Here is a 25,588-nt window from a genome sequence, read left to right as displayed (position 1 = left end):
AATTAATTGCATCAAACAATGCAATGAAAGTAAGTGCGCTTGTCCTCAAAAGAAGGAGCTGACTGGCATTCTGGAACAAGGCTCTTTTAACTGTTGCTTAATTTTACCACTTGGATCGCCCATCACAATTCATCGACGTACCCAGAAAGCGCCTCCGTGTTCAAGCAGATTGTCCATGAAAGTTAAAAATTTTCAACTGGGAATTCACCAGGTTCATCTGGCTTCATTTCACTTTTTGAACAGCCCTCCTATGTTTAGAATTATCTTACGCAGTGACAATAGAAAGTCCACACAACTTTTCCAAAGTAACCCATTTTGTGGCCTGATATCCTTTATTCAAAAATTGTAAAGCACACAATCTGCACGTGAAAAAGCAAATGAAAGTTACAATGAAAACCTAGTCTCAATGCCGCGAGTATTGAGTAATCTTAGCAAATTAACATTACAAGGTAAATTTTGTTGTATGTGCAAAATAATTTAACCTCTATGTTTGTTAAAATTAATGAGGTTGACTTAATCCTTGCTACTCATTGCTTCCCACATTCATCGCAGAAGATTATACCCAACTATTTGCCTTGGATCTTTATCACTCACTTTGTATTGCATCAGGTTACAATATAGCACAAACTCAAGATTTTCATTTAATAACAGTGGAGTTTCTTCAGTTTAAACATTTGCTTGATTCACACAAATATTAACATCTGAAGTTTATTACGATTAAATTTAGCTATATAGAATTTAATTTATCCTAAATTTGCTATGACCCACTTTTTACCATTGTGGTTTCATAAATGGATTTCAAGCAATTTTTTAGTGCTTATCTTGACTTCTTTATATTGACATACTGATATTAACATATGTGTAATTGAACACAGCAGGAGAGTTCTCACTGTCATGAGCTTGTTATAGTCGCAGTGATTGTAACAACGAAATGGAGATATACATTACAGGCACAGTGTCAGAATGGGAGGTGTACATCTACATGCGCAGCCCTCAAAGCCAAAGGCTTCATTCTGGTAATATGCAACCCCACATCTGGAGATCACTGGTCTGCCTGTCAGAACTTCCAGAACTCATGGAGCCAGGGAATTCACAATGACCGCTTGTCTACAGACTTTTCATTGCCAAAGCTCTTTGGTTTTTAGGCTAAAAAATAATAAAAGGTGACAAAGTAGTTATTAGAAACTAAATGTCATCCACAACTCATCTAAAAAATGGTGACAAATAACTAACTATAGACAACTAAACCTCCATGAATACAGGATTTTAGATGATACCCAACATAGTTTCAGAAAAGGTATGTCTTGCTAAACACTCTACAGTTATTTGAACAAAACAACAATAAAGGGTATACAGAGTGTATGATACACTCAGGTTTTCTAAAAGCTTTTTACACTTTTCATAAAAGATTAACTCTGAAACTGCAGACTGTAGGTATTCAATGTATTGTGTGTTTGTTTTGAATGAGAACAGGTTAACAGAAAAAAAATATGAAGATAAGGGTTGAATGCTCTAATTAGGGTGATGTAAATAGGGAAGATCAGAGATCTATCACCAGATTAGTACCACAGCTCTTTCTAATTTATATTGATGATATATATTCTTGTATCATTAGAAAACTAGTAGCATTTGGCAATTACATTAAAATGGAAGAAGTAGCAAACATTGTTAAATTTGCAAAGGACATTCCAAAAGATTCAGATAGATTTTGGGACTGATGGCATTTAATGTAGAAAACTGTTAATTATTGCATCAAGGTAGCAAAAACATAAACCATACAACATAAGGGAAAGACAGAGCTTGAAGAAGATAATTATGAAAAATACACGTTTATGTAAACACATAATTTACCTGTGGGGAAGCAATTAAAAAGGCAAACAGAATGATAGGGTATATAGTTAAAAGCACATAATTTAAATCAAAAGGTTGTTATGTTAAAATTGTATAATGCACTAAGACCTCATTGAGAACATTGTATACAAATTTCGGTACCACATTTCAAAATGAAATAACTGTGCTGGAATCATCCCAGAAGTGCATCCAGATACATTTACAGGCTTAAAGGAATGTTGTACCCTGACCAAAAGAACTAAATCTTGTATCATCTGTTCTGTCTTTAAACAAATAAGGGGACCTGTATTCAAAATATTCAAAAGTATTTACTGTACTTACTAATTCAATCTAGTGGATTGTTTGAGAATGAAGAGTGAAACACAAACCAGAAGACAAAACTAGTAATTAAAAGGAAGTGTATTTCAAAACTCAATAGCGTTGAACAGCATGTTATGTCATGTTGTTGAAAACACCTGCTGTATCTTAATCAATGGTGTAGTGATGATTATAAAAGGCTACTTTTAAGGTAAAGAATTTTAAAAGCATCTGTTACACAGATAAAGAATCTAGCAAACTAGGCAATAAATTTGAGTTTCCTTAGGTTTTTATTCATTGCTGTTGGCACACAGAGCATTCCAAAATATATAATGATAATTTATCATTTATCTGCTAGTTTCCCTCTCTCCCTCACACCTGTAAAAGGTGAAACATTGTGTTTATTTTCTTTTCCTTTTAGCATGGAATAAACTTCTACCTATCCTAAACTACTGAATTTAATACATACTGTATAGTCATGCTGAAAAGCTTTGTGAAGAATGGACTTTTCAATACAGTCAGAGCAGCTCAAAGATTTTCCCTTTGTTTCTTGCAAAAAAAAGACTAAATTAATCTGCTCTGCCCTGAGAAATCCCCTCTTTTTATGAGAAACTATCTTTCACTGCCTTGCTGCAATCTGGGAATTAAACTGCGCCTTACAAAATCCTGCGCAATGCATACTTAACAGCAGTCTGTAACCTCTGGTCAAATCTAAAAAACATCTAATTCAACTTCAATATCTTCACCTATTCTTAAAAATAACTGTAGTTATATGAAATACACTTGGTAAACTGTAAAATTGAAAATATTCTTCCCATTACCTGTAAAACCTGAAAATTATATTTAAAATAAAAACAGTCCATGTTTTGCAGTACAATACTAGACAGAAATACAAGCCAGTATGTTGATAATTGAAGAGTCGCCTGTGCTTTGTGGGATTTTGAAGTATTTATATTGTTTAGTAATTGTCTATTTCTGAGGGTGTGTCTTTGTATTTTCACAACCCTACAGCTGCACTGAATTGTCTCATGCCGTAATACAGTTCACACAACACACCAAGGAGATACAGAATATTCTAAGCCAAAACTTCATATTTCATAAGGTAGACCTCACAAGGCATGTATGGTTTTTATCAAAAAGTACAATTAAATTACAAGATGCGTTTGGATACATACCAAAGCTTTGTCAAAACATTCCATTCAAATCACTGTATTCATTCATATTGCAACTTGCACTGTTGGGCTTTGCAGCCACGGCAACAAATCATTTTCAAACATAGTTCCTGTGGCAATTGTGTACTCATTTTTTTATCCTAACCCACTGCTTTCTAATGATCACAATTTACTTTAAAAAACGTATACACAGCAAGAATATTTACACTACAGCTGCTAAGATATTGTAATTGAACTTAGAGCAAGAGAGAAAGAAGATGAAGGGAGGTTCTGATAGTCAAAACTATTCTGACTAAAACTATTAGGAAGACATTTTGCATACTTCAATACTGAATAAATAAAAAGAGAGCGATAAATGTGCTCAAGGGTTGGAAAAGAATTGCCATGAACTCTCAGCGTGATACTGCAGCAATCTTGGATGGATACTGTAAGGCCTCAACATCCTCATTTAAAGACTCAGAATCCATTTCTTATCTAAGGCACCGTTATTTATCTTTTCACGCAATGCTCTTTCTGCCCTATGAGATCCTCAGTAAAAAAAAAAAGAAAAAAATAATTGAGGGCACGAAGAGGTTTTTCCAGAAGAATTCCACTGCTACAGCCAGGGCAAATACTTGTTAACTGAGTAAAGAACTGACACGTGAAACTGGAAAATTACAATTCTGACAACTGCCATATTACAACAGCACTAAATGAATACACTTTCTTAGACAAACACAATGCCAATCTTATTCCAATCCTAATATGGCATCATGGTATCGTTAAATATATTATGCCTACAGTACTTTGCTTAGAAAAAGCAAAAATCCGTCCTTCGGATGAGACGTAAAACCGAGGTCCTGACTCTCTGTGGTCATTAAAAATCCCAGGGCGTTTCTCGAAAAGACTAGGGGTTTAACCCCAGCGTCCTGGCCAAATTTCCCATTAGCCCTTACCAATCATGGCCCCCTAATAATCCCCCTCTATGAATTGGCTACATTAGTCTGCTCTCCTTCCCACTGATAGCTGATGTGTGATGAGCGTTCTGGCACACTATGGCTGCCGTCGCATCATCCAGGTGGATGCTGCACACTGGTGGTGGTGGAGGGGATCCCCATTACCTGTAAAGCGCTTTGAGTGGAGTGTCCAGAAAACCGCTATATAAGTGTAAGCAATTATTATTATTATTATTATTATTATTATTATTATTATTATTATTATTATTATTATTAAAAATCCATACCTACTCTGGCACGCGCAATGACATAGGTAAGGAAACTAACATAGCAAATGGAGAAAGCTAAATGATATCAAATATCAATAAGATAATTTGCATTTCCCAAGTATCAAGATGATTTTTATGTAAGTATACTTGATGGGAACCTAGAAATATAAGACCTGACATAAGTCACAGCTTAGTTTGGAAGAGAGAGCAATGACTTTGCTCTCACAAAGCACAAGAGGGAGCTTTTTTTATCTCCCTGCTAGCGCCGCAGTGCCCATTCTTTATCCCACTGACAATAAGACAGCAAATTGTGTTTCATACTTGCATTTAGATGGACTTCAATACAAATCAAATAAACCTGATGCTATGCCAAGTCAGACTCTATCTCTGAGCCGAATGGGCTAAACATAAAGGCTGCTTATTAAAATATTCTGCATCTCCACCATTCTCAGAATCAAAGTGAAATTTGATATCAGCGCAGCTACACAATGCAGAAAGAAACCTTTAAGTACCAACATAATAAAAAACGGTGAATGATGTTTTTTAGTATCTCTAATAGAAGGCTATACCCTGAACTATGCTGATTTTGATTTTGAAGGGATACTCTTATCTCTCTTTTTACTGCCGAACTAATAAATCTCATGTCAACCATTGTAGAGTGACAAGTGATAGGGAAGTCTGTGTGCACAGAAAGAGTCTGATGAGGCTGTATATCTCCTTTTCATCGTTGCAATCAGCTACAGACCTTTTATGCTTCTAGACTGTTTATGCATTTATAATATTTGAAAAATAAGAGGCTGAATGTGCAATACAGCTGAAATAACCTTCTTTGATTAATGGGAGCACAGGAAACATTTTTTGGATATGTGTCAATTCAGAGCACAGCAAGACACGAACAACACGGCAGCAAATCTTTTTGCTGTCATACAGAAACTCTTAATCACAGTTTTCTCTGTTAATGCAGTTGCAGAAGTGAATAATGAATGAAAAACAACAGAACGAAAAATACAGAAAAATACTTACATTGAAAGAAGGCAGAATTTGCGAGCATGCTCAACTGGCTGAACTATAGACTAAGGATGAACACAGGTGTTCGACAGAGTGAAGAGGACCATTTTGCTGGTGTGATATCGTTTAAAAGAAGAGCAGAAATGAAATGCATATGGGGCGGTGATGTACACTGTGCAATGCAAAGGAACTACAAAGAAAAAATTTAGTTTTTATGAATGGATCTTTGCCAATGCCAAAACCCAAAATTTAGCTCAGAATGACACCCTTTGCAGTAGCAATATACTCAAGCTGAGAAACTCACTATTTCTTCACGCCTTAGCATACTCATCCTGGATGCATGCTTCTTCTTCTCCTCTTTCTCCATTTCCTTATAATGACAGAGGAGGTGGAGACCTGCTTCTGAGAAACTGTATCAGAGGCACCAGGAAAAGGGCCATTTTCAACACACAGTTATTGTTGCATTTTTTCTGTATGTTTCTCTCTTCACAAGTATTACTGTTTTGGTAACTTTAAAAAGGACTTCTCAATGTATATTGAAATACAGAATCTTTCAGACTGAAATACTCTTTATACATCACAGACTAGAAAACAAAGAAAAATGTTTTTTTTTCAATTAAAAATATTCTCCATGAATATATGTTTGATTAGGAGAACAAAAGCTTCTGTAATTAGCAAATCTACTGTTGTTGTTTGTTTGCTTGTTTTCTTCAATGTTTTGACAAACAAAAACATTAGTTGTCTTCAAAATTACCCCAGTAATAGGGATTTGCTTAACATGCAACATTTCTTAGCCTAAACTAAGAAAATTTCAAGAAAAAATGAATGCATAAGAAATTATGAACAAGTTACATATCTAAGTCTGCCCCTACAATCTAGATATTATATGTTTGTATGGGGACCATTTTTAGGACATTACATTCTAACTAGCAGCTACTGTTTTTTTTTTTGGTTCTTCAGAAATAAACTTCTCTGAGAATAAAAAACAAATCAACTGATGCCTATAATCCCTCAGGTAACCTACAGTAGGAAGACAAGCTGTTCGTGTTGAATGTAGAACTTAATATTGTAAAGCACATAAAGAAGAACCATTTTAGCAAATGTGCACAGATGTTGTGCATCACAGACATAGTGGGTTTTTCAACTAATTCAACAGAAATATTTATGAACACAAATTAGTTTGTGCAATGTGTATTGACGAAAAAACAACATTCATATGTGTATTGCAAAGCACATTCTACTGTGAAAACAAAAACCCTGCAAACATTAAACACTGTCTATCCAGCAATAAGGTGTGACTTAGGTTAACTGGAGAGACTTTGGCAGCATTGTGTTGTCTTTCTGCTGTCAATATTTCAGTCTGTAGCTATCACTAAAAGCTTTTATTCAGCCCACATGACAGTATCAAAAATGGGAAAACTGCCTTGGAAACAAATTAATTTTTTTTCAGTTAAACAGTTGCCTCAGTTTTTCATTTTCTATTAAAGATTCATGCAGTCGTGGACATCAAAGTTAATTGAGAGCTTTCCATTTTTCTCGCCATTATAAATAAAATTCCTCTGAAGTGTGACTAGATCAGCAGCAATTTTAATTATTACAGTCAGGATCCAATTTAGAGTTCCTTGTAGGACATCAAAAGAACCTCATCCTGTAATGTAATAAAACTTTTCTATCATGAAGACATAAACTCTCTTCACTGAGATCAGAATTCAATAATATTGGTACAGGCAGTGCCAAATGAAACTTCACCGAATTTTCCGTACTACTTTTCTAAACAAAAGTAATGTTATATTCACAAAGTTTATTATTTTGATTTACCAACCTATTACTACAATTCCATTTTCTGTTTTGCTTCACTGAACACAGAAAAAATTAATGTGATCGAAACATAGCATTTGACATATCAATACTGATCTTATTCAGGTAGTGCAGTCTACAGTATATGGTATATAACATAACTCAAAGAGCACATCATAATTTTCTTAACGTTGCACAATACAGAGCACAAAACAGAGCACCCACGTACTCAACAGGAAATGCCTGTTTTTCCCTCTGCTTTACAGAAATTCCAGATGCAGAGAGGCTGCTGTAATAGTCTGACATTTAGGCCTCAAGTGAGAAAGGGCAATGGGAAAACTCGACTGTTACTGCGCTCGGTGGTAGCAGCACTAACAGCAGTCAGTGGGCTGTTGCTGTTTTTAGCAAAGTGAGGGGGTTAATATGTTAACTTAATCTGTCAGCAAATAAGATTATTTTATTCCTAAACAACACACCAGGATGATATATTTGAACAACTAAATAACTGCTGCAGCATCATGTCCATGAGGGGGAAATAGTGTTGGTTTTGTAGATTCATCCATTTTGGCTCTATAAGCACTTTGAGGCATTTGAAAGCTTCTTGTTTCCCTTAGAAAGCCACAAAGATCGAGAACCCACCCCTGAGCACATTTATATAAACAAAATGAATACATACACAGTATTGCAGAGCTGCATATTAGTCTTTATCACCTCTGAACCTATAATCATCAACCACACACCCATTACTACAGCTACCTTAAATACTGTATCTTGGTCTCATTCTAGAACATTATTTCAACTGCAAAGAGTATTTCAACAGATTGGTAAATCAATTAAAACAACAAATATGGTTATGGTAAAATGCTGCTGCTTTTAAACTGAGCATCTTGCATATTCCAGAATGCTATTATTTAAACCAGAATTTAATAGGGTCTTGTAATCTGGTCACCAAATACTCATGAAAGACTAGCAGTGGTCATTAGACTGTACATGGGATCACTAGGATTCACCATTGTACCAAAACATGGTATGAATGAAGAAAAATCTTCAACCTTATTTCAGCAGACAATGTGAGAACAAACACATCAACAATATTATCAATATAATATTCTTACTGTGTGAAATTCCCAGACTGGACAGCCAGATCCATCTCACTACACTAGAATCCCGTACCAAAATCTCAGTTACTCAGTCACAGGAGACCACATATTCTCTAATGCTGGCATATGTTTTTTTTTGTCTTTCCTACTCCATGTCTTTTCCTTATGCGCTCTCTTAAGTTAATTAATAATCCACTCTCTGGAACAAGCTACCCAGCCACGCAATTAAAGACGATATCCCAGCTTCTTTCGAGAACTGACAGGATGTGCTCCTCGGATAAATTATCTACAAAACACCTAATAAGATAGGTTTCCTAAACGGCCCTTCTCATTGGAAAACATTTTCTTATATTTTCTTAATTGTGACTGACTTTATGAAATCCCACTATCAGCTTGGATTGTTTGTAGGACAGGACCCTTGTGTGTCGATCCATCCAATTTCTAACCACTTCTTCCACTTCCAGGTCACAGGGGGGCTAGAGCCTATTTCAGCAAGCAACAGGTGCAAGGCAGGGTACACCCTGAACAGGACTCCATCACAGGGCACAAACACACTCAGGCTAATTTTCCATGAAGCCCATTAACCTACCCCTATGTCTTTGGACTGTGGGAGCAAACCAGAGCACCCAGAAGAAACCCAAACCCACAGAAATACAGGCAGAACACAGAAGCTCCACACAGACAGTACCCCAGGAATTGAACCCAGGGCCCCAGTGCTGCAAGGCAGCTACGCTGTACCGCAGTGCGGCCATGCCACCCCACTGAATCTAGTATCTGTCATATGTTCATTAACGTTGACCTTTATCCCAGTACTCCTGTATGTGTGTTTAACAAAGCAGCAATATGTGCATGGCTGCGCTTGTTTTTATTTTTAAACATCATCATTCCTGTGTCTCTACGTGCTGGAGTCAACTATTCAAAATCTGATTTGTTGTTATTAACCTGACTTGACAAGAGTCAGAAAACAGCATGCCCAGGAAACATGAAACGTGCAACTGCGGCCACATCTGAAAGAATGATGGGCCCTTTTATAAAAGGCATGCCGACATCCATCCACGTGGACCGGGAGGACAGAGCCCAGAGAAAAGACCCCGGTCTTTACCACACACTGCAGCACAGGCGGTCTCTCTCCATGGTGCTGAACTCGTTGCCCAGGTGACGTCCTATCAAGGGCATCAACTGTTGATTTTTTTTTTGCCTGCTTGTTTATTCTGTTTCCAGTCTAACGGTAATGGGAACTGTTATTCCCTTACATTTTATTGCATTTTAGGGGCTCCTACATCTGATTTGCGCAGATACTAATTTTAACTTTATTCGTTTACGTTTTTGCATTCTGCTTCTCTGTTGCTATAAGATGCATTCGTGTGTTACTTTCTGAAAGGCTCACAATATCACTATAAGTCACGCTTAAATTGATCTTAAATCGGAAAATTATACTTATTTTTTTATTTCTCTCATATAATAAATATGTGTAATTAAAAATACAAATGAAAGTAACGTAAAACCACGCACTCATAATAACAATTCTTTAGTTTTCCCGTGAGTTTCTTACTGATCGTTAACATTGTAGCAATTTTAAAAGGCTACTTTGTAACATTTCACACGATAGCGCAAATAACAACATATTTATCTATATCATTTCCTCGCGACTTTAAGATAGCATGAATAGTTGAAAATCGGCTTATTGTCGTTAATTGAAAAAACAAAACACCGTACTTTACCATACCATTGCTTTGGATGAAGACTGAAGTGTAATTAAACCACAACACGGGTCTTAGTACCACATATAAGCCTTTTCTATAACAAAAGTTCATTATCGTTTTGTCTAGAGCTTTCACGAGAAGTACGTGGAAAAATATACATATTCAACATATCATTCAGCTTCCTAAATACGGGAAGAAATGAAGATCTCGTTTATAGTCGAGATATCAGTTACTTACATGTATTTATGTATATTGATTTTATGATACTTAGAGACAGTTTGATTGTATAAATCCCCAACAAATAAACAAAAGCATCTTATGAAGTATCCATCCAGCACGTTCTATATTTTATTGATATCTTTCCGCTAATGCCCATAGTTTTGTCAGTGACTTTCTCCGCCTCTCGGCATTCAGAAATTGAAGACATTTGGCTTCATAACAGTACGCCCATAATGAAGCACACTCGCCGTGGCTTGATATACAGTGTAAGGATACGGTTTCACTGCTTCCACGGCGGCTGTCCTCATTGCTTAAGAGGTGCTTGTGCTTCTCGGTGCTTTGAGCTCAACCCCCGTCTCCGGGCTGCTTTAGTATAAGCAACATTCTTGCACAGATGGAGCGCGCACATTAAATCTTAGGGTATTCGCATGCATTCGGCTTCTTACCGAGGGAAGAAGTTTTCGGAATATCTCATCCGAGGATGTAATCACGCTTCTTCTGTAGTTGGAAAAATAAGATATCCTTAGACGGGAAGCGAGGAAGACGAGAAAACGCTTCAGCTGTCTAACCTCCCTTGGCTCCTTAGCTCTGATGCATCTTACAGAGCTGGGCTGCTTATTTCATTTGCCTATGACCAACCGAGGCGCGCGACACGGATCACCGTGCACGAGTCGCGGCCGACTGCTCCTCTTCTGAACGTGCTTGGGCATTCCAGGTGCTCTGCGCTGTGAGCATTTCTTGCTCTTCCACATACCAGCCTTGACTGCGCACAAAAGCAACGAGAGACAATAAATAATCGCGCTACAGAGCATTCTATACCGATGCCTTAAAAGTGTTTGGCAGCTGTCGAAGAAACGTCCCCACCCAGGGCAGCAGTTTTAATTGCTGTGGGCCAGTGTGGGCTCATTGTATTAATATTTTAATAGAGCGTGTCATTTTGGGGGGTATAGAAACGATCATTCCACTAAACCCTAATGTAACTTCCTCCTCCCCCTAACAGGACAAAAAGGAAACGTGCTAAATTAATCAAGCTAATATTGTTTGGTTTTTTTAAGTGCAGGGGGTGTTCATCACAGAGTTGTTTTCATTGTTTTGAGATTCCGTTTTGAAAATCCGTGTGCTTTCAGAAACATTTGTGATTGTATTTTTGGAAATTTGGCATGGCAGTGTTCCTGAACGGGGATGTCGCTGTGCATGTGGACGGTGGCTTGTTAATACCGCTATACAGTAAAAGCTGGACTCGCTGTGTTTTGACCTACGAAACTACCACCGCTGTGATGGCAGTACGGGATTTTGTCACATCAAAGCAAATGTCAGGCAGAAGTATCGACCACGACGGCATAACAAGACTCCGTGCGTTGTCTAAGGGGGTCAAATTTGTGATCTTTTTAGGTCATTTGATAGCTACAATTGTCCTATTCCAAAATGTGTTTACGTCATTGTTGCACCGTGCATAGTTAACAAAAGTTAATTACAATGTTTCTTCTTAGGTCAAAGAGCCCGGATAAATTGAATAATGGATTTCTCAACCCTTCGCCAGTGTGACCTTTAAAATCCTTCACTTTACGCTATAGGCTGACCTTTTCAGTTTTTCTCTTTAAAAAGGGAAGCGGATATCGCATATGTCCCATGCAGTATTTAAGTGTCTATAAGCTCTATAGCTCTCACTATGGTTATAAAGTAATAATCAGTTTGACTGTGTGACATCCTGGAGAAATGTTGGAAGACAGAGCATAGAATATACTGTAACTTGGAAATGACATGTTGGTCACCACAGACGAAGTATTAGTTTAAACTGGTTTTAACGAGTGCAGGTAAGTGTTCAAACAGGTTAACATAGACGTCTCTGTCACACTGAATGAAAAAGAACAGGTGTGGGACGAAAGGTGTTTGGGACTGTATTGTCACGGACCTCCAAAAGTACTAAACGTGGACTAAACGTGGAGAGGCAGGAGAGCGAAAAAAGACCCATATGCGTAGCGGCGAGACAGGAAAAAGGCCCGGGCTCGATAGTGCAAAGAGTTCAGGAGTGCCGTATAGAAACCTATGCCCTCAGGTAGCGGACGTGGGGCGACCTGGTGCTAAGCGTGTCTCAGGACATCCGAACGTCAATGCTGAGCCAGGACAGAGTGCAAGACCCGGAAATATATAGCCCAAGGGAAAGAGAGGGACCAGAAGGACAGCAGGCAGGAAACTAGGGACAGGACAGAGAAGGAGCGCCCTCTGCAGCCAGACATGTATAGGTTTTATATTGCATCGAATGGCCAGTGCCACTTTCAGTGCTGATGCAGTTTGCATCTTGGAACAGGTAAAGGTTTATTCCATGCTGAAAAGAGAAGAAAGGGAAACAACGTTTCGGCTGTGGAGCCTTCTTCGGGTGTTTGCATCTTGTACCTTAAACTGCCTCTCACTGATTAATGTTGTGCAATTACCACACAGTCCTGATACAGGTTTAACTGTGCTTTGATGGGAGAGTGAGGCTCTGGAACAGGGGGCTTCAGCCAGTTCCTCAACATGCTCTGAACACTGAGGTCTACTCACTCATGAAAGGCACTCCCACCCCCCACCCCCACTCCTAGAGAATGAGTCCTGAGCCCTGGTTAAGGAGGCCTTCAAGCACCTCAGTCAAGAGAACTCAGGGGAACGTTGGAGAAGGAAGGATTGCGAGACAGATTCCAGCAGATTGATGGGTCCAGGAGAGGACATGGACACCAGGGCCTCTGAAGGGAGCAGCTGGGGATGTTTCTGGCATCAATATCCCCCCCACACACACACACTCACACTCACACCTGACGCTGAGCTCTGAGAAATCAAGGTCGGAAAGGGCAAGCGGAACCACAGTGCTCAGGACAGGCAGGACCGGAGAAGGTGCCTAAGAACCACAGAAGGAACTACACAGAGACCAAAGCTTCTGGACCTTTCCTCTGGGACACTGGGTTTGGTTACTGGGGTCCATGGGGTCTTTGTGCTGGCCTTGTGTGGCATGTGTGTCCTTCAGAGATTTGGTTTTCTGTCAGGGACTCTGTGTGCTGAGTAAACAGTGTTAAATGTAAATGCTAGAGAATAAAAGGGCACTTACACATATACCAGTGTCAATTGCTGGTCTGTAGGTGCACTGGTGTTTGTGGATGATAAAAGGATCCTGTTGCAGGGAACAGGGGTCCTAGCATTCTTGAAAATTGCTCGTTGGTGTAGTCGGCCGCCAATGCAAAAATCTTACCTGTATTTAGAGGTCACCTTTCCGTGACACCCCTTTCACCAATGATTAGGATGATAGTAGAAAACACTAACATTTGTTTGCTTTGTCACAGCAAGTTGAGCTACTGACACAGCTGTTCTGGCTGTCATTATCCACAGGGGGGATATGGCCACCAGAATTTGTTGTTTTTTTTTAAAAAAAGGGGGGTCTCTCATCTGAATTTCGAAGTTACAAGTCTGCTGACCGGCCATGTCTAGAATACCAAGCTGTGACCGCTGCTGAAGCCAAAAGTAAAACAGTCGTCAGATTGACAGCCATCAGACTGTTACAATTCTTCCTGAAACTCCTCCTGAATTGGTCGAACGTATGATTCATTCAGTGATTATTGTTGCAAAAACCTACTGAACCATGAACCATGTTTGTGCAGAAACCCAGAAGGAGCTTCCCAGTTAGAAATACGGTTTAAAAATATGATATTGTCTATTTATATTTACTAATATTAAAGTATCCTCAATAAGATTATCTGTTATTTAGTAGCATATAAAAATGTCTTGCTTCTAACATATTTGAGGTTTTTTGTGTATTTAAATAAACCCCTGAGATTAAATCATCTTAAGTGTTTCTCAATAAACTTGCTTCCAGTTGAATGAAATCTTACATTTATCCTCATTCACACATTGTATAGATAGAAGCCCAAATGGATAATCACATCTTCTAAACAAATACATAATAAGAATACATTTATCATTTGGTATTTTCAGTGTCTGAGGTTAACAGAACTATTTTACAGTTAAAAGTGATTATCTAGTAATGCTGCTCCCTCTGCTGGCCTTACCGGGGAGCTACAGGACACTGAAATACATTTATTGCATTCCATTTGAAATCAATTTTTAAAAGCTGAAGAGCTGTTTATAAATTAGATTATGTATGCTTAGGAGATGAATAACAGAGGATGATAAAATTAATAGTAAATGTACTAGATTAATATTTCATGCAGGATTTTACAATAGAATAAGTCAAAAGCATACCCCATGCTACAGAAGGAACTCCCTTAGTACTAGGAAATGTTAAGATGCAGTAACCTGATACTGAAGCCTTACAAGGCTTATTCATTATTCATAGCCCCATAGTGACGATATTTCAACTCTCACTTAGAATGAGAGTGATACTCACAGATTCAAGGATTTCAAAAAAAGGAGACAGAAACAGACCAGTGAACAAAGGGCAAATCAATTTGAGATTTGTTTATACTGGTAAAGTCAGTAAACTTATGTTTTAGTCAAAATGAAAGCATACTTAAGACCAACGTGGATTAAGAAAAGAAAGGTCTTCTTCTTTAAACAAGCAATAACGTCAGTTAGTGACACCAAAACTTATGTCATGAATATATGTAGATTTCCAGAAAACCTTTGAAAAGGCCCCTCATAAAAGGTTAACCCTCCAAATAAAAGCTTTAGGAAGCCAAGGTAATGTATACACATGGCTCAAGATGAGGTTACTGTCACAGTGCCACAGCGATCTGTTTAAGGTTCACTGCTCTTCCTGATCAACAGTGTGCTTCCCATATCACCAATTCTGACAATGAAATGGTGTGCAAACTGTCCACATGATGACAAACATGGAGAGTGGCAAATGTAACAGTGCTGAGAATACTGAGCCAGCGCCAACAGTAATATCTCCCCCCTCTGAAATTTAGACAAGCTACAGTAACAGTTCTGTTGCAGAAGAGGACCTGGTTTAAAGATGTAGCTGTGCTGTCTATAGAGTGACACTGTGTGGTTCTGTGACCACTCTGTGAGCAGACACTGGAGCTGCGCTAGTCTCCATGTTGTGTAGAATTCTCCTCTGGACCTGATTTTAAGTGTGGTGGAGTTATCCAGTGTCTAGGGGGTGGGGCTGTGTGTGCTCATTTAGAATATTGTTTGCAGCGTTGGTCAGCATACCACAATAAGGACATTATCACCCCAGAAAGAGTCAGCAAAGAAATGCAGCAAGAATGATTGTTGAATAATCTGAGGGAGCATTGTCATAGAAAGACAGGATCAAGAAACAAAATATTTTCTGTCAAAAACTAAGGAGATTGACAAAAGATTTGATTAAAGTACAGTATATAAAATCCTTAGGGATATAGATTAGGTCAACACACAGCTCTATTTGACACTCAGTAGTGAAGCAAGGGCATTCCGGGTACCTGGAGGAGGTTTCTTATAAGAAACAGCTGGATGACGTTTTCGATTCAGTCAGCTACCAAACTATCAAACAAGCAAGATTGGCTGAATGGTTTCCATCTTATTTGAAGTCTTTGTTCTGTTCTACTCATGGATGTATAAGGTCAAAATGGAAAAAATAACATGCACATTAGCATACACAGAACACCTACTGTAAATAATTGTTAGCTAGCATTAACAATAACAATAAATTACATACTGTAAAGCCTAATTCAGGAACCATGAAACATGTTTTTTTTTAACATTATGAACTGAGTGTTTCATCATGATACTCTTAAAATGTAATACAGAACCTTGTCTTAATACACAACCGATAGAGTGTGACATTTGTCATTTGAGGAGTTCCTTTATTGTCTTTTTTCTTAACCAGATGACTTCGTTCATCACTGGGCCCTTTCTTTTCTTTTCATTCCTGTCAGCACCAGTCAAGACTATTAATGGGTCTCCCTGTTTCCTCGTGCTTCTGCCTGCTTCTTAAAAGAGTCGTAACATCAGTGTTTTTTTGTATTATTTTTAGTAGTCAGGTGATAAAAAAAATTAACTGAGAACTTTAACCATACCTTTTATCTACACATTCCTGCTTATAAAATCTGAAGAATTGTTTAGAAGGGGTGGATTTAAAGACCAGAATGACACCTGGGTTGTCAAGCACGTTTTTTTTCCCAGCATGTAGTGTGAAAAGAGGCTGAAATAGGCTTGTTGTTACCTTAGGTGATTTTTAAACCTGATGTCTTGGGTTGCCTGTTTTGTAAAGGCTGGCTTCTTTTTATGTTAATATTTGTTTTAGTCAAACTGACCACATTTTTTTGTCTCACAAGAGTCATCACTAATTCAATTCAATTGAGGTCAAATTGCTAATCAATTGCCAGGCCAAACAAAAAAAAACGTTTTGTGATATTTATTACAAAAACTGTTTCTTTCTCTAAATGCTTTGGAACTGCAGTAGAAATTGGGTGAAATCTGTACATAGATAAAAATAGCAAGGAATGAATGGACATATGTTTTTTTTTTCCTTTTGTATTTCATCCATTTCAAACATTATGGATCTTTTTTATATGCAAATGTAATGTAATTCTGCATTGATTGCTACTCTCCAAAGAAAGAAGTCAATTGTCTTCCAGCTTTAGTGGTTTGCAAGCAAAGTGCAATAGCCTTCCGACACCCCCCGGGGCAGAGCCTGGCCACATCTCTGAAGCTGGATGGATGAGCAGTGAGGAAGCAGGGAGGTTCATTGTGGGGGTAACTGGCCAGACATGGACTTTCTGTCTGCCTTGACACATACTCTTTTACTCAGATGTGGTGCCAGCTGGCTAGGCACTGTGCAGACAGTTTGAAGGAGTTAGGGAGATTTCTTTAAGAAGATTTTTCTCCCGTTTCAGGGTTTTCCAACACTGGGTATTGATTACCACAATAATGATCTTTTCAAACAGCATCATTAGGAACGGAAAGTGTCTACTGACTGAATCAAAGATCTCCACCATGCATTTTTACATTTTCTTTGCTGACTCTACACTTGTCCCAGTTTATCATCTTAGGCTATTTCATCAGTATGGATGTAGAGTAAAGGAAAAAGCAAGGAACCTTATGTTGTCATTAACACGTCTTCAAGAGGAGCTAGGAAAAAGCAGAACTATGACAGACCACGGAAATTCTTGTCCTTCTGCCTGGTATCCTACTTACAGCAACCTTCTACTCCAAAGCCCGTTTCTCATGAATTTTTTTTGTCATGATCATGCGTAACCAGATCCCTTTTCACCTTCTTTTGTCTCAGTTGACTTCAGTTCCTTACTCAGCATTTTTCCCTTCCTCTTTCGACACAGGTTATAGCACAGGGGTCAACAGCTCTAAATCTTAAGGGTACTAACATTGTGTGTGTACTAGGCTTCTCTAAATTATCAGCAGCGGAGGGAGAGGATTAAAATAGTTAATTTACAGTTCAACTCTTCCCCTCAGGTGTTAAAATACTAATGATTTATTAGAAAGAGTAAACAAGAAAAGTTTTTTTTTCCTGGGTGAGCAAAGATGACAACACGGATAAGAGGCAGTCACATTTAGTAAACGTGATCGTTTGTTATTAATCTACAAGTCCTATAAAAACATGTTACTTTCAAGACATTCTGTATGCACCTTCGTTTGCAATGAATCATGTACGATGGATGAGTAGGTGTAAAATTGTGCTTTTTCTTAAAAGATACACTAACGACCTTTTGGCCCCGTAAGTAAAAGTCAGACATGATTTGAATTGCGATGGAAGACAAATTCGAAGCATTTATTGTAGTTGTATTTAATTTTGTAGGTAAACTGACGTGTTTGGAAAGAGGTTCTTTAGTCATCTATTTGATCACATATCAAATTCGCAAAGCAGCACTTCCGCTTTGTGCATCTCTTATGGTTTACCGAGTTTCTTCTCATGCAGAACGTTTTGGTCAATAGAAAACAAATCTGTGAGCTTCGGTCTAGTGCTTTCTTGAGCCGATTCTTGTATAGCATTAAGAAGGCAGCAGATTTGCTATGATATGATATTAATGATATTACAGCTGTAAAATTTACATTGCAGTAAACCTCATAAACCGACAGAAGTAAATATTTTAGTAGTTTAGTTGTAGAAGTAGATTTTGTGCATTATAATAATAGTGGATGAAAAAGACAAGTAATTTCCATGTACAATTATACATTTATTCGATCGCCATAAACTCCATATAGTGTGCCACGTATTGGGTATACTGTTGTTTCATAGACGTAAAAGATGCGTTTTCGATTTGCTATGTATAAAACTGGGCTCTAAAATAGTTTAAAAATAGTTTTTTAACTGTTTTAATGAGATGCTCAATCGATTATTAATAAGGTCTATATACTTCTGCTCATCTTCTTTAATTCTATAAAACGTGGAGTATTTAGTAATCCGCTCATAAAGTAACAATTACAACCAAACTCTTCCGTTTGAATTGAAAACTTCCGCTGAAGTCGCTCGCGCTTGAAGTTTTGGGCTTCAGGTTTTTCTACGTTATGACGACAAAAAACAGTGAATATAAACAGGACCAGAAACAAATAAAGTCTCTGGAAGGTAAATTAGAATATATATATGTAAATGTAACTGGTGTGATACAGTACGTGGCCTAACAGGTGGAAGTGAAGCTAGATTCCCACATAAAAGTGGTAGCGAAACCAAATCGTGCTTCTCTGTGAATCGTTTTCAGCTGCTTCGTGTGTTCCTCAGCAAGCAATTTCTAACACAAATCTCTAGCCTGGAAACGTGTCTTCCCTTTTTTTTCTTGTAGACCTCACTCGTTTTGTCGTTGACATCTCCGGGTCTATCATTATCAATAATATATGATGCTTCACATCTACAATCATTTGTTTTGGCGAGATAGTTGACGTGACTTTAATAAGAAACGTAGCAGCTTTCAGTTTTCTCGAATCTTCTCCAGTAAAATATGTAGCCACAAATTGTCTTCAATAGTGATATTTTATTAGTCACATACTAAATCATTTCAGTCATTATGGAGAAGTACTATAGCTGTTATCGCCGCTGTCTAACGTCTATGGAGACCTGAAGTTTCCTAATTAAGGGGGCCTTCAGTGTGATGGTTTGAGTTAAACCTGAAAACCTGGGATTTTCACCAGTTGCTGTGGCCAAATGTGCTATGCTGACTGTGATATTTGGGATCTCTAAAATGGACCTATATTTGTGCACCCTATGATGGACTGTTGGGAGTTTTTTTCCTTTCTTGTGACCTAGAGTCAGGATTGTTGTCACCTTACCAAAAATTTAACAGCTTTATGATAATAAATTGACCTTTCATGCACACAAACTACGCGTGATAGCTCAGATGTAAGAAAAAAGTTTCCCTGTAATTAAATTCATTTATCATAAAAACTAAGTAGAATTATATTCAATATTGTGCCAGCATCCTCTGTTTGTAGCAGTTTCAGTTAGTTTCTTCTCCATAGGGAGATACAAGAAATGTTAGGATTGCTAATGAAACTTGCATTCTGAAACAGAACTACCAGGCTCCCCGCTGAAGGATGCAGTTGAAAAGGTGTCTCAACATGAGGAAAAGCAAACTAATGAAATCAATGAACACAGGAAGTTTTTGGCTCTCTTCAAGGTGATCATTAAAGATTTAAATAATCAGTAATGTTGCGTGTTTCTCTAAATGCTGAAAACAGAGCTTTACTGATATGTATTGTGTGGAAATGGTATTTGTGGCAAAAAATAAGTGATAAAATAGTACTGTATGAAGTTTATGTATACATGTCAAGTCTCAATGTTAACATTGAGGGAGGAATCCTTCACTGCCAACTAATCAAAAGATGGAAATCTAGAAAATGTTCATAAAACTTAAGAGTGCAGCATTACACAAGCAAGAACTCACAGAGTAGGCCTAAGCTTTATTAAGCAACTGATTCCCAGTCTTCTCTTTTCAGATTCAAGTTTCAGAACTAGAGGTGAAGAGCGAGTCAGTTTCACTTGAGCTGCACACGGCCGAGATGGAAAACCTCAGGCTGGTCCACGAAATGGCAGCGTTGCAGAAGCAGTCCGAGTGCGAGAAAGCCCAGTCCCGAGCTCTCTACAAGGAGAACGTGGAGCTACGGCTCCAGATCGAGCAGGAAGAGGAAAACTTCCAGCTGCTGCTGGCGGGGTACAACACTTACCGGAATAAAATGGCAGCTCACAGGGATGTGGTCTCTCGCAGGGAGGGGAGAGCCGCGGCACAGAAGAAACGCTGCGAGAAGGCCGACTCGGTTAGGAAGCTTAAAGTGAAAATGGAGGAGCTGAGAACTGACCTCCAAAGACCAGACGGAACTGTAATCCGGCAAGCACAGGTGAGCTGACTTGGAAATCCAGGTAGCGCTAAAATTAAATTCCAAATTCTTTGTTTGAATGAAACATCAGATCAGGAAAAGAGATTACATGCATCTTAAGATAAGATCACTTTATTGGCCGTATACAATTTCTCGCAGTAGGAATTTGTCTTTTCGCATGCCCCAACTTTCTCTCCATAAGATACACAGACAGGGAGAGAAGCTTGGGGTCAGAGCGCAGGGTCAGCCATTTATACAGCGCCCCTGGAGCAGCTGGGGTTAAGGGCCTTGCTCAGGGGCCCAATGGAGTAGGATTTCTCTGCCGGCTGCAGGATTTTAACTGGCAACCTTCCAGCCACAGGTGGAGATCCTTAGCCACAGTGCCAGCACTCTGTTTAAAGAATACCGTACTTCATTAGAGGCAGTCTTAGAAGAAATGCTATGAAAGTCATTGCATCCAATGGCCTTGAAGTCAGAAGTGTTTAGTCTTAAACCCATGATATTAATAAAAGCTGCCCTGTCTGCATTACATTATACTGAAATACTTATTTTGTTTATATTGTAGGTGTTTTTTCATTTTATGGTTATTTATAGTTTCTTGAAAGATGTACGTTTTTACTGAGAAGTGGTAAAAAATTCAGTACATCTTTTTATGCAAATTGCTTTTTAGTCTGCAGAAAAGTTTTCAACTTTTGTTTCTGAACAGAGGGAAATTGATGACATAAAGGTACAGATTTCTAAGATGAGGGATGCTTTCCGCGACAAGACTGCACTGTTGTTGAAAGAACAGGATATTCATGCACAGCTAAAAATGGATATTGAGGTCAGAACACTTCATTAAAAATAAAATCAGAATGTATGAATTGATAAGAAAAGTAAGATTACCATCAACTTTTTGTGAAACATTTATTTAATATTGTTTTCTAGGGATGTACGTCCATGCATTTATATTAATGTTTCAAAGCATGAGATAATCTTTGTTTTTTGTAAATGAAATTAAATAATTACATAAAAATATAAATGTTTTTTTTTCAAATACAAGCATAAATAAGCACCGTATAATTATATTGTTGCGGTTTGGAGGGGCAGCTATGTGTTAGGATTTTACATCAAAACTACAAAAATTGGTTAGAACAATTAACATTCTACAAATGTGTAAACAGACTGAACTAATTTTGAGTCAGATCACTAAGTCAGCTCTCTTAGAACCCCAATATTAAACAGAAAACAGATTATTCTTGATGAGATTATTTAGCCAGTGTTCATGGGAGCTGGGCATAGGAACTAGGCAGGATACATCGGCAATACCTTAAATGGGTAGAAATGATATCAGAAATGGGAATCACAAAGGAACAAGTGTATCTGGGCCCTGTGGCAGACCTGGCTGACCAGAGAGGACTCACTGTGCTCCCACTGCCTGCAGGGAGAAGCAGAGACATAGATGCGGTTTCTGCTGCACTGTGAGAAATACTCTGGGATAAGGCAAACATTTTCCCTTAAAATATCAAATCTAATCCCAGAACTCCCATACAACTTCCTGTCATACTGGGGGAGGGGGGAGGGAATTCAAGAGAGCTGCAGCCCAGCATGCAATCTCTTATCACAGCCTGAGGAAGAGAGAGTGAGCCTGTCTCTCAATATTTTTTGTTTTATGTTTTTAATTGTCCTGTAATATGTTTGTATTGTAAATGTATCTATGTATTGTATGTTTGCATTGTAAATGTCTGTACATGTAAATTGCAACACTGTATTATTTCCTGTATTGTGAAATCTCTCATTGTTTAAATAATGCATTGTTTGCAATAGGGAAATGGTCTACAGTTCCTTTCATTTAACATCCATTTTAAGAGGGGTTTAGAGAGAGGGATCAAAGGCACGAACTTTATTTGACAACACACAGGTTCCCACTTTGTCCTTGTGAGGTGTTTTGTGTCTCAGTTTCAGAGAGTTCTGTTTTCTGTATCTGTTTAAGACCTCACAGAAATGCAAATGTCTGTAAAAAACATGTGTAATGTTTTGTGCTATATTGATTTTAAATGGACGGAACAGTGGCACAGAAGTCTGCATTGCTGTCTCACAGCTCTGAAGCTCTGGGTTTGGGGGTTCCTGGGGTGCTATCAGCATGGAGTTTTAGTATGATCTTACTGTGTTCATGTGCGTTTCCTCTGGGCGCTCCATTTTTCTCCTACAATCCAAAGGCATACACTGCCTTCCAAGAAAAACTGGCCCTGGTTTGAGTGTATGTTTGTCTGTGTGTCCTGCATGTTGCTTTCTTTGGCCATTGGTGGTTCATCAAGCTGAACTGGAGAAACTAAGAACTCCCACGACATGTTCCTCAGTATTCCCTGACTAAAGGGGGTGTAATTATTGTACATTTTCTCCCATTTGCTTCCATAACAAGATGGTGTTAGGATGTGAGATTTGATAGAATTATTCCCAACCCCCTTATTTACAACAACATATTAAACATCTTGGGGTGGTATATATACAAGTAAACAAAGATGAGTAAATGAAGTTAGAATAAAATTGAAGAAAATTGTTTGCACACCTTGACAGAAAAATATGAGGCCCAGATCTTTATAAAGCTCTATTTATTTTGAATAAACCATTTACAACAGAGGAAAAACTTAGTAGGAACAAAATAGATATGTCTCTGTCCTGTATTGCAATAATTTGGCTGTTGTTCATGAATGCTATTTTTAATTAACATATTAAACCTTTTAAGAAACTGCCATTTTTCAGCAAGTCGAGATTAATCAATGTTGAAACTGTTCAAGAGCTCCAAAATGTATTAATCAGATTGATCCTTTATTTAATTTAGTAATTCCATCTCACTGTGCAGACATTACAAGGTAATAGCAGATATAGAAAAAGAATCCCATTGATGGGATTTTGAGAAGCTCAGTCATTGCAGGGATTAATTTGAATGTTTCAATTAATTTCTATGGCGCAGACAGCACCAATACGAGTCTGGGCTTTGTAATTCAGCTGCTGTGAATAGGATTCCCCAAGAAGTGCTACACATATTTTCATATACCAGCATAACTGGGTGGGGTTCAGTTACCAGGTTTCCTTTGTTTAACTACGGAGAGAGTCTCTGTTATTTGTTTTGTACTTGTCAGTTTTTAGTTTTATCAGTGAGAGATGAGTAACTCTTCCCCTTCACACAATTCTACTGTTGGGACTGCAGGATTCACAGTTTGAAGAATGGCAGGTGTCTGGAAACAGCTACAATGTGCAATAAAAAGCTACTTTTATGTCTTGGAAAATGACACACTTTTTTACAATAACTGATCACATAGTCTGTATTTCCTTTACTCACAGATTGAAAACAGGAGGTGTGAAGCAATTCTTAAGCGTCTCCATTGTCAGTTGAAGAAAGCCCAGTCTGACAAAAGGCAAATGAACGCAGATATACTTCAGATGAAGAAAAAAGCAGAAGATCTCAGAAAATGTCTTCCAGCAACAGATTGAATAACTGTGACTACAGTTCACTTTTATGGAGCAATTTGTTGTAAAACAGAACATCAAAATATTTACACTGACAAAAAAATACAAACTGAAATCTTATCTAAATCCATAAAGTCAAACATTTTAAAAATAAATCTAAAGGTCAAATCTATCATTTTGATTGCATATGGCAATTACTATATGCAACTGTAATATGTACAGTATGTTACTTTTTTGCTAACCACACAAGCACCAACAAACCCAAACACGTATCAGCAAAAATATACAAATATTTTGTAAGAAGTCAGTTAATGTTTTAGGTGTTTATAAATAATGAAGTTCTGAAAATGTTCATTCAGTGTTTGACCAACAATATTCAATTCCACTTTTAAGTAAACCAATACAAGCTAAATAAGCAGTCAGAATCCTAAGAAACTTCAATATTTTAATAAAAATATGTATATAATATTTCCTCAAACATCCAGTATAAACAATCGTCTGATTTTTTTTATTGAGGACACTAGTTGCAAGTTTTTCTTGGAATACTTTTTATTTGTGACCAATGCATTAATACTGTAAAAAGGAATTGTACTTTTATAGGCCACAGCATTGCATACAGGACTTTGAGAACCTTTTCATTGTATACTGCAATGCATTTACAAACACAATAAATGTTGGTTCCAGTACTCACATATTGTATTTTAATGCCTCTTGGTATGTTATAAAAAAGTAAGAAATTGAATGTTTTAGATGTGGGCAATTAGAGCTATGGCCTAGGTCTCACAGAGCCAACACACTCAAATCAACAACAGTAATGAAGGAATAATATGACTAACATTAAAAATTATAGGATTCCATCCACTGGAAGGAGTTAGATGTGTAATTCCTACTAGATATTAGAAGGAGTAATTATTATAGGTCCAGACAATTGGATATTAAAGTTAATCTAGTTCAGAATAATTCAGAAACAAAGCTAAAATTGTTAAGAGTGCAGAAAGTCTTGATTTTACTGTTACCAAACAGTCTAATCTTAGTAGATTAGACTGTATCAACTACAACATTTAAATAATGGAGTTTCCAATACAAAAACATTGCAAATTAAATAGAGATAAATGACCAAAGTTTTCATATAAAATATATTTTAATCGCAGCACATAAGAAAACATCATTTCATTTCAGGTGAATATCCAATATCTCCATATTTATTCATATGGAACCACACATGACAGACTGAGTTACAGTTTGAATAAAGACTCTATAAAAACATTCTAAGGATTTTATACTGTAACACCATTGCTAAGGGAATTAATTGGATAATTTGTCTTAAATCCGTAACTGAATTACGGAAAACAGTCACATTTATTCATATTTCTTAGGTATTCCTTCGGGATTTGATATAAGTCGTTCAAAAAGCAACCATAAATTCAAAGACAAAAGCAGTTGAGAAAAAAGGGCGTCTTCGGATACACAGTTTCGAAGACACGTATTCAAAGTCGCCTATGTGAACGTGAAATTCACGGTCAGATTGCAAAAACGAAGCATCTCTTGAGCGCG

At 37.7% G+C, this 25,588-nt stretch overlaps 3 protein-coding genes across 8 annotated transcripts in view; 1 reads left to right on the top strand and 2 right to left on the bottom strand.

Annotated features, from left to right (window-relative positions):
- enox1 (ecto-NOX disulfide-thiol exchanger 1) overlaps positions 1-11,103 on the bottom strand; it is an 81,557-nt gene extending 70,454 nt beyond the window's left edge. For 4 of the 5 annotated variants that reach the window (XM_015363681.2, XM_015363683.2, XM_015363684.2 and 1 more), the window contains exon 1: positions 10,798-11,101. The gene's annotated coding sequence lies outside the window, so the exon portion shown is untranslated. Of the gene's footprint in view, positions 1-10,797 lie in introns of all 5 variants that reach the window. The other variant, XM_015363686.2, reaches the window with a different exon arrangement.
- tpt1 (tumor protein, translationally-controlled 1) overlaps positions 1-25,588 on the bottom strand; it is a 295,888-nt gene that overhangs the window by 36,181 nt on the left and 234,119 nt on the right. The window lies entirely within an intron of this gene.
- On the top strand, positions 18,699-24,296 carry LOC102696475 (coiled-coil domain-containing protein 122). Of its 2 annotated transcripts, XM_006639069.3 has the most exons (5): positions 18,699-18,842; positions 19,781-19,887; positions 20,207-20,605; positions 21,291-21,407; positions 23,909-24,296. In XM_006639069.3, the coding sequence occupies exons 1-5, from the start codon at positions 18,785-18,787 to the stop codon at positions 24,056-24,058; spliced, it is 831 nt and encodes a 276-aa protein (XP_006639132.2). In that variant the 5' UTR covers positions 18,699-18,784; the 3' UTR covers positions 24,059-24,296. The 2 variants fall into 2 exon arrangements, with proteins under 2 accessions (XP_006639132.2, XP_069035146.1); XM_069179045.1 differs by lacking the exon at positions 21,291-21,407.

This window comes from Lepisosteus oculatus, chromosome 15 (genome assembly GCF_040954835.1).
Source record: "Lepisosteus oculatus isolate fLepOcu1 chromosome 15, fLepOcu1.hap2, whole genome shotgun sequence".
Taxonomy (NCBI): domain Eukaryota; kingdom Metazoa; phylum Chordata; class Actinopteri; order Semionotiformes; family Lepisosteidae; genus Lepisosteus; species Lepisosteus oculatus.
Note: the sequence above shows the minus strand (reverse complement) of the source record. Positions and strands in the feature narration are given on the sequence as shown.